General features: G+C 35.6%; 1 protein-coding gene across 2 annotated transcripts; it reads right to left on the bottom strand.

Moving 5' to 3' along the window:
• Positions 1-750: 750 nt before the first annotated feature.
• Positions 751-9,595, bottom strand: LOC120152748 (sodium/hydrogen exchanger 1-like). Of its 2 annotated transcripts, XM_039164901.1 has the most exons (15): positions 9,576-9,595; positions 9,025-9,324; positions 8,824-8,942; positions 7,987-8,084; positions 7,214-7,273; positions 7,080-7,126; positions 6,706-6,900; positions 6,576-6,622; positions 5,999-6,065; positions 5,806-5,906; positions 2,890-2,991; positions 2,674-2,812; positions 1,933-1,995; positions 1,533-1,616; positions 910-1,227 (listed from the first exon to the last, which is right to left on the bottom strand). In XM_039164901.1, exons 2-15 carry the CDS (start codon positions 9,199-9,201, stop codon positions 910-912), a joined length of 1,617 nt encoding a protein of 538 aa, XP_039020832.1. In that variant the 5' UTR covers positions 9,202-9,324; positions 9,576-9,595. The 2 variants fall into 2 exon arrangements, with proteins under 2 accessions (XP_039020833.1, XP_039020832.1); XM_039164902.1 differs by lacking the exon at positions 9,576-9,595 and having other exon boundaries at positions 751-1,227; positions 9,025-9,201.
• Positions 9,596-9,956: the final 361 nt, after the last annotated feature.

The raw sequence follows: 9,956 nt of genomic DNA, 5'->3' as shown, positions 1-9,956 counted from the left end.
AACCTTGTGACGTGGAGAGGTGAAAATCATTCAGTTGTAGCTCGTAGTAGTGCCGAGGCAGAGTTTCAAGCATTGTACCATGGGATATGCAAGGGAATTGGGATACAACGACTAATGGAGGAACTGCAAGTACCGTATAAACGACCGATGAAGATGTATTGTGAAAAACAGACAGCAGACAATATAGCCCATAATCTTGTCCACCACGATCGTGCCAAACACATGGAGATAGATCGACACTTCATCAAGGACAAAGTCAACTCAAGGGAGGTGTGCATAACTTACTTATCAACTAAGCAACAAGTTGCAGACTTGTTAACTAAAAGTCTCAACAAAACTCTATTTGAAGAACTTAATGGGAAGCTGGGTTTGATCAATATCTACACAACAATTTGAGGAGTGTTGGAATTCCATAAATTAATAGAATTGTGTAAATTATTCATATAATCTAATCCATGATTTCTAGAAGTTACATAGACTAAATATTAGCTAAATCTTAGTTCTTGATATTTAGGTATTATTTCAGATTTTTTAGGAGTTATTTCCTTTTTTTTGGGACTGTTTTTCCTATAAATTGTAAACAATTGGTTCTTAAAATAATAGTGAAAAAGAATCTTTTCCTCTCTCAGTTTTCTTCATGTTATATATTTGAGATCGTGTTTAGATTTTTTAATCAATTTTTTAGATTGTATTCACGTCATATTTAAACTTATATCTGAAAAATAGTTAAAATATAATATAAAAAATATGTATATAATGGCACAATTTATATAATATGAATTATTAACCTATAAAAATTTATATACAAGCCAGATGGTCTATGAAGATTACAAAATAATGTAGACTGTGAACATTAAACAAGCCAGAATGTCTATGAAGGTTTCAAAATATACTAGTACCTTTTCATTGTCATTGATGATCATTTCTCTCCGTAGGTGATCCGGGAACGAATGGAACGAAACCTCTTCCACCGAACACAGGCCGCATGAAGGTGTCATCAAATTTTCTCCAGTAGTAGTGCACGGTGCGGGAAGGAGTCGTCAAGAGCATTCTCAAACTGGTCAGTCGCCGGACATTCTGGTTGCTTTGATCAGCCTCTGATTCATTACCAAAAAGAGGTATGACAAACGATTGCGGAGTAGACGGCTCAGAAGAAAGCATTCTCGTGAGATGATTTGGTGAAGGAAGTAAGATGCTCACTAATGGTTTGGTCATCAATCCAAAAACCTGCATGGTTTAAAGGAGCAGAGAAATGCATAAGTAGCAGAAAACGTGCATAATTTTTATTTACACGACTGTAACAAGTGAACAAGACATTATGATCAATGCTTTTAGTGACAAAGAAAGGGATAATCTGTTATGTTTGTTTCGTGTCTTTATTTTTCGTGAAATAGTTGCATTCGACAATTGTGTCACTCTTCATATTAATACACATGAAAAAACTTGGAAAATCTTGCGGTATTCATATCGGACACATATCAGTATTCAACACTCGACTCGAATCCAAGTAGCATACATATACTATGTCTTACCACTGTGCTGAAAAGAACAACAGAGATTGTGCTGGTTATCATCATTGCATTTCCTCGTAGCTGTGTATGGCCTAAGCTGGTAAACTGCAAAGACAAATAGTTTAGTCCATCATTACACATTTTCTCTCTACTAGTTCTGCTTGTCGCGTGTATTACTTGTGAATATTTGTGTTCACAAACTATTCGAGTCTAGTTCGTTCATTTTCTAGTCAAATTCGAAGATCTCGAGCTAACAGATTTTCATAATGCTCAACTCGACTAGCTTCTAGTGTAGTTGAGTATTTTTATATTTAAGATGTATTTTATTTTTAACAAGTATTGACAAGTTACAATTCAAACTCGTACAAATAGTAGAACCTGAAATCCAGCATGAGAATTGAACTTTTTTTTTATCTCATACCTGATTGTAAGCAAGTGCCATCGAGACAGCTCCGCGCATAAGACCGGCCCACCAAATCGTAACCTGAAAATAATCGTCGACAGAGCTATGAATTCCTCAAATCTACCTCAGGCACACTCGAGATACAAATCACATATGTTACTCGAACTTGAATGCGGCAGGATACATGTATGTGTCTAATATGGCTATGATTACGGCCAAAACAAGTCGAATCAAGCTCAAGTATTGTTGAGCTGGATTTGATTTAAAAAGTTTAAAACTAAGTCCGAAATCGACTCAAAAGTTTGCAAGCTTAAAATTTTCAAGCTCGACTTGAAATAAAAAATTGAAACTTGAAACATTCTTAGACTTAGCTCGATTGAAGCTCACATTCGAACTCGAACTTAAAACTTAAGTGCATGAAAACCTTATATTATATTTTAAAAAAAGACACATGAATGATAATATTATTAATAATTTAATTCAAAAAATTAAAATTTTAATATATATAGATTTTTTTGAGTTGCTAGCTAGCTTTTCTAGTCGGGTATTAAGTAGCTCGCTTTGACTCGTTAAAAACTCGAGCCGAATCCATTCAATTCGAGTGTTGATTAAGCATTAATCGAGTTGAACTCAAATAACTCACAATTTGTCTCGTCTCATTAACAAGCCTAGTTATGATCAAAAGTTTCTAATCAAAAGTTTCTAAGTTTTTACATACATGTAAAGGATACTCCTCATATCCCTATATGACAATTGTACCTGCTGTTTGAAGTGAAGTTTCTCATGTGAAGCTTTCTTGGTGAAGTTGGATATGAAGGATAAGGGGAAAACAAAGGCTGCTCGTCCGACAAGAATCAACCCCAAAAGAATTGCACTCACCCCGATTAATTCCCCGGGGCTGCAAAGAAAAGGGATAAACTAAATCTGCATTTAAGTTACCTGTAAGATCTAAAAACTGTTTAGTATTGGCCTCACCTATCACTAATAACATTCCACTTCTCAATGTCCAATGCATCCATTCCAACATAAAGGAAGATGAAAATCTCAGCAACAAATGATAAAGTTGCAAAAGCATGCCTGCAATAATCAATTGGGAGCAATGGCACCAGTGCCATGATCAGGGTTGCCTAGCTTTCTTCCAAAATCGAAAAATGAAAAACGGAAAATAAATTCAACCTATGTTATTCAGGTATTAGTGACAATTATGAGCACGTATCTGATTAAGATATGTTCAATTTTATCTAATGTCAAAAAACCATATCAGAGGTCAAACCGGTCAGACTTTCAGATCTCAGTTCAATTGGTTGAACAAAATGGTTTATTTATTTTTTAACATTTAGAAACTTATTAATGTAATAAAATTATAAAAATAGTTAATAATTAACAAAAAAATGCATCAGCTCTTTTTTTTCCTGAAAGAATTAGCTTAACGTAATAAATTTATACCATGACTGGTTGGCTTGGCTGCTTTCTCGCAAGACCAAGAAAAGTGACAAACTAATTCAACCTATGCTATGTCACGGTGGAAACCAAATTAGGGTTTGAAAGGGGGAATTGAGGAATGGATTGAGAATTGCAGAGGGAAAATTGGGAAGAAAATACAACTAGGGATTGAGATGGCTGAACAAAACGGGCTAGAGGATGGGCAACCTGAACCAAGTAAGGAACCGACATTGAATCAGTAAATATATAAGAAACTGTATTGAATGAGAGGACTTATGAATGAAATGAACTATTTTCTCTGAATTCTTAAAACCTATTTCCTATCATCTTCTTCAATCCTTCCTAAAAAAACCCTAAAAGTTACCTGAAGTCCTAACAAACTGCCATCAGAGCCTAGCTTCCTGACAACATTAAACAGGATAAACAAAAGCAAACTTCATCCATGGCAGACCCTGCAAACTCAACTGCCATTCAGCAACAAGTTGATGAAATTCAGAATAGACTGAACCAGCTAAACGATGGTACTAAGGTGACTAAATGGTGGGAGGAGAAAGAAGGAAGGTTGAGCAGCATAGAATCAAGGTTGGGTGAGCACCAAAGTTACATGGAGAGGATACTACAGATACTTCAAGGCAAGGAAGATGAGTCAGAACAACAAAGCCTTTTCAGTAACCAGAAGGATCCCAATCATGGAACACCAAATGCTTAAGCTAAATCAGATGGAAAAAAATACCTGCACCGGCAACTGTTATTAGTGATAAGGAAAGATATTCCTATCATCCTGCTGAACCTGGTATTTTGTCAACAAAACCTAGCTTACCAACTCAACAGAACCCTCAAAACAAAACCATACCTTTTCAGACTTCACCCAGCATTCCACAGAAAATGAAAATGGGGAACAATCTGGGAAGCACTGTCGAGGTCAACAATATGGGGGAAGAATGTATGGGTACTAAAGATTCCCAAAAAAAAAATTCCTGGAAATTCAAACACTTCCATACCCAGACCTAAAATAGAACTGCAGATGTTTGATGGCAATAACCCTAGAAGTTGGACTCGGAAATGCATGAAATATTTCAACTTATTTGGAGTTCCTGCAGAACAAAGATTTGAAATGGTATCCATGTACCTGGTTGGCAAGGCTGAAACTTGGTTCGATGGGTACATAATGCAGACAAATCGAGTGACATGGCATGAATTCGAGCAGACCTATGCCATCTTTTTGGGGATCGAACTTATTCAGACATAATTGAAGAATTCAACAAATTATTGCAGAAAACTACTGTGGAAGATTACCAAGAGAAATTTGAGGAATTGAGGCCTTTCATGCTGCAACAGAACACTTACTTAGGGGAGGATTACTTTGTCTAGTTTTGTGAATGGGTTAAAGAAAGAACTCAAGCATCAGGTTGAAGTTCATGAATCCAAAACACTAGCTGGTGCATACCGACAATCTAAGCTGTATGAGTTATCCTTGGAGATAGAAAACAAGAAGTACAGGGTTCAGGTTAGAAATACATCTTATTCCAACCAAGTTGTGGCCAACAGAAACTATAGCTCTCTCCAAAGTTCAAGACCTGCACCTGCTGCACCAAATGCTAAACAGAGTCTACTGGAATATAGGAAAACCAATAATCTTTGTTTCAAATGTTGGGAAAAATTTTCCTCAACAATTAAATTCAATGGAAGAGGATGAAGAGGCTGATTTGAAGGAAGACAAAGAAGAATGCGGAGAGGAACCATTGAAAATATCCATTAATGCATTGACGGGCAATATTGGTTACAAGACACTTAGAATTCAAGGACTACTAAAAGGGAAGCCATTGAATATTCTTATTGATAGTGGAAGCACCCACAGTTTTGTGACTCCTACATGGGGCTAAAGAGGGAATAGAAGTAGTGCAGACTCATTCTTTGGCCATCACAGTTGCCAATGGGACGAAATTGTTCGGTACAGCTAATAGCAACAAAATGACTTGGAAGATGCAGGGCCATGAATTTCAGCATGATTTTAGAGTGCTACATATGTGAGGCAGTGACACGGTTCTCGGGGTCATCTGGACGAAGGAATTCAGCCCTATTAGCATGGACTTTAATGCCATGACCCTAAACTTTGACAGAATTGGTCAGAAGATAGTAATTCAAGGCTGTCAGAAAACACCAGTAGTGAAATTAATTTCTGGGGGCAAATTGCAGAAATTGGCAGAAAGAAATTCTGAATTATTGGAGGAAATGTACATGTACATGTTACTCGACTAGGACGAGAGTGTCAAGTACGGATATTTATTCGACACAAGTATGGTCAGTTTTTTCTAAGTTTTCCATATAACGGATGGTTCTTGAATAATCATATCTCTATCTCTATATTCTAATAGGTGTCTGATCCAACTATCGAAACAACAAAGAATTTAACCATTCAAATTAAATGCTTTTGGATATTGGACATACTTGGTTGTCACTCTCGAACTTTCTGTAACATTATGCCATGTGTAATGAGACATAACAATCCCACAAAAGAATACTGTGAGAATAGCACTGAAATCGAAAAGCTGCAATACAATAGAGCCAAACATTGTGGTGAGACCGCCTTTAGCATAACACGAAAGAGAGAGGGTGCCTTACAAGTTCAAGGAAACCTTACTTCAGCTAGCATATACGATAGGTAAGCCATAAGCATCATGAGAGCAACCTCACGATCAGTGGAGTGCCTGTTTTGCAAGAAGAGGAAACTATGAATGAGGACACTATTATTAAAAGGACCCAAACTTCCTGCCTTCACTTATCACACAAGCAAGTATTTACCATTGCATATAACTAATCATATATAACAGTAGGATTCAGTGAAGAAAAAGGAGAAAATTAAAAACTGATTCTAATTGTAGTATTTGGTTCAGATATTACTTGAATGTATTCAGTTCAGTTTATTTCTAACTTAGTGAAAATGCTTTATAAAACAACTGTATTGTTTTAAATTTTAGAAAACTATTGAAGTGGTAGGATTCTAGGTTCAATAAAAAAAAGCTGCACATTTATCATAAAGCTTTTTAAGAGCCGACTGAACCATTGTCATCCCAACTTTTAAGGATAATAAGTATATATACAATCCTATCATGTTCAACCGAAATTGTGGATGCGAGAAGTTCAACTATTCTACATTCATATCCCATGAAATTATTGGATAATTCAATTAGCGCTAAAATAGAGCTTCTTAAACAAACCTTCCAAAATAGAGCTTTTTAATAATATAAGCACTAAGCAATCCGGCCTGTAGAAGACGAACAAAGATGATGAAAGATATCCAAACCAAAATCAAGGAAATTCAAACTGGGAAGAGAAAGAAAACCTCACCAAAACTCCCAACAAAGTACTTAAAATAAATAAATACAAAAAGTTTCCGACATATTGCAAAGCAATGGCTGAGTCAAAGTGAGAAAGATCAAAGCTCTGGATTGCATTGAAAAGAACAACTGATGTGGCATCATTGACAACTCCCTCTCCAAAAACCAGACTGTATAATAAAGGTGTCTCATCTTGATTAAGAACCTGTCCAGACAAAGAGAGGATAAATAGGTCAGTACAAGTTATGTTACTCGGACTTGGGTATGAGCATTGAATACGGGTGTAGAACAAAAACAATCCTAGAAAAATGAACAGTAAAGCAACATAGAGAACAACTGCCCTTCAAAAGTTCTAATAAGAATCTAGATCTCACACATACATACTTGCAAAGTGCAAACAGAATCTGTCGCAGAAAATATTGCACCGATTGCTGCCAGTTAAGAGAGTAAGAATTAGTAAAAGACAAAAACATAAAATTCAACAATAAATAGGAACAAGGTAGCAGCACAAATATTACCAAGATAATCCCCTATGGTAAGATCACCAATATTCATCTTCTTGAGGAAACGTATGGCACCTAAGTCACAAAAATTGAAGCAAAATTAATAGATAGTAGGATAATTATTCAATTAATTATGTTGCTCTGACTTTTCTTTTCCTAAGTACTCAAGTCAGACACCCGTGTCGGACACATTTTCAAACATGGGCACAAGGATATAATCCTCTAAGGATTCTTCAAATACACGAAAAATTTTGAAACTGCTGAACATATCAATGCCACAGTCCAGACACATGACCGTATCTAGCACTCACACCCAAATCTGAGTAATACAGATGCAATGTACAGTTATATAAACAAATAACTTAAGGGCAAGGTTCCAATTATTCCATCATCATCCTGAACAATCTTTTAACCAGCCATGATATGACAAATTTAGCATAAAGTGTCATGCGCTTAAGACTTGGGTGTCAGCATTGGATAGGGACTATGTCCCACACTGATATGTTCAATTTTTCCTAAGTTTTTCCATGTATTTGGAAGGATCTCACAGGGTCATATTCTATACCCACGTCTCAGTATGTGTTAGAAACAGGTGTTTGGACAGAGATACTGTAAGTAAAATAAACAGTGAGTTTCAATTGTAATCTGAATCCAATGGATTTCATAAACCAGCCACCTTCAACTAAACATCAAGTTGCTCAAGGCAACACATGCAGGGTAAGACCTCTGAGTTTCAGCAGCAAATTGTAATATGAAATATACGGAGGCTATCAAACCATTAAACATACCTACAGAAATGATGCCAAAAGAGATTAAAGTACCAACAGCACCAAACAGCATGATAGTCATAAAGTTGCGGAAAAATTGCTTCTTCTTCACCTGGAATCTGATATAAAGAAAAATACCAATTATTGTCAATGCTCAGCAGCTTTTAGGTTAGCAAAAAATCATTATCACAATACTATGTTACTTAGACTCAAATGTGATTGTCAAAACAGTATGTGTCCAACACACGTATATTCAACTTTTCCCAAGTTTTCCATACATTTGATTTTTGAAGATCTTTGGAATGTCATATGTCTATACCCATATTTAAAACATGGGTTGCACATGAATGTTGGGAAAAAATATTTCTAGAAAATAAAGAGTTGGCATACCATAGTTCCAGTATATGGTCCTAAACGGGTCCCATCCCAAAAAAACGTGTAGGCCCCATGCCACCTTCTAAAAAGAGGCCCTCAAAATATTTTATAAGAAGATGAAATTGTAAAATATCAAAATTTATTATATTACGATTATTTCTTATAAAATAAAAGAAAATTTCAAATATATAAAACTAAGACAATGTCACAAAACAACCCTATAATCGTTACATTTTATTTAAAAAGTGTCATCCTCCAAACACTTTTAGATCCAAAATCATGACATTTTGGGTCCTAAATTTGGGGCTTTGTGACGTATGGCCACACTTGTAGATGGACGGGTCTGGTCCTAAATTAAACCCAAAAAAAATACACACACATTTAAATGCAATTTCACTTGGGACAGCTAAAACAAAAATCAAGTTCCTCAAGAAATCAATTCAATACAAAAGTAAAGATTAAATGCAAGCATCAAAAACTCACCCCGCATTGAAAATAATAGGTGGAAGCAAATAAATGAAGAACAAATCTTCACTGAACACTAGAAGATGAGAGCTTTGTCCTCTGGTTGTAAGCAGAATTACAGCTCCAGTGCATAGTCCCTGCAATGGAAAAAAATCAAAATTAATGGCTTTTGTTTCTTTAACAACATACGCGCGCGCGTGTACAAAAACTAAAACTTACAATGACAAGGGCAGTAATTGACTCGTTTATCCATCGATTTTCCTCTAGCAAATGACCGATCACGACACACCCGCAAAGGAGCGCCACAAATAAGTTTATTGCAACTACTGAGCCATGATCAGAGGCTAAAATCTTCTCTGAATTTGCTAAAGCAGAGCTTATTATCCCTATCGCCATAGTATTAACAACTAAGAATCAAATGATACTGAAGAACGAACTAAGAGTTTAATTTTATAATAACTCGGAACTTAATTTTAGATACGAAAACTCCCATTCCAGCTGCTAATTCAGAAGGAAAATCTGTGGAAAAAAGAAAAGAAAATAAAATTATACACGGAATTTAAACTTAGATAAGTCAATTAACCAAAGCTCAGTTTCTAAACATTTCTCGTTTGGCTGCTGAGAAACAGAAAAGTAAGAGAAAATAAAATGCAAAATAAATATAATTTCCAGAGCGAAAAAGGGGGAAAAAAGAGAAGGCGGAATATTCAAACTCTCAAAGCAACCAAAATCTTAATAAAAGAAAAACACGCAAAATCAAATTATCTTACCTTCCTCCCGACTCTTTTTCTCGTCGGCCAAACAGAGCCACTACTACGACTCAAATTGAAGGCTTCAAATATAAAGAGGAATTTATATACATATATATATATATATATATAAAGTCAGAACTCGGAATGCAACTCATGTCAACTTCAGTTCCGAGGTCGAAAACTGTTCAACTGAGAATAAAACGCCTTCGTTTTGGATCACAAAGCTCCAACTGGAATCTGATTCGGTATCTTATCCCACAATGATAAAATGCTGAATGTTGATTCGAGTTGAAAACAACGGTGAGAAAATAACTTACTAATTATTTTAAAAAATAAGGTATATCTTTACTATATGTCCCTATTCTCTTTATACATTTAAATTTCAGTATCTCGAGTTTT

This window comes from Hibiscus syriacus, unplaced genomic scaffold (assembly GCF_006381635.1).
Source record: "Hibiscus syriacus cultivar Baekdansim isolate YM2019G1 unplaced genomic scaffold, ASM638163v2 tig00111095_pilon, whole genome shotgun sequence".
In the NCBI taxonomy this organism is placed as follows: domain Eukaryota; kingdom Viridiplantae; phylum Streptophyta; class Magnoliopsida; order Malvales; family Malvaceae; genus Hibiscus; species Hibiscus syriacus.
This window is presented reverse-complemented; position numbering and strand designations above follow the sequence as displayed.

Coding starts and splice junctions, on each gene's coding strand:
- LOC120152748 (XM_039164901.1), bottom strand. CDS start 9,201: ATGGCGATAGGGATAATAAGCTCTGCTTTAGCAAATTCAGAGAAGATT. Junction 7,274..7,986: donor TTTTGGCATCATTTCTGTAG/GTATGTTTAATG, acceptor TTTGTGACTTAG/GTGCCATACGTTTCCTCAAG. Junction 2,992..5,805: donor AGTTCGAGAGTGACAACCAA/GTATGTCCAATA, acceptor TGATTATTGCAG/GCATGCTTTTGCAACTTTAT.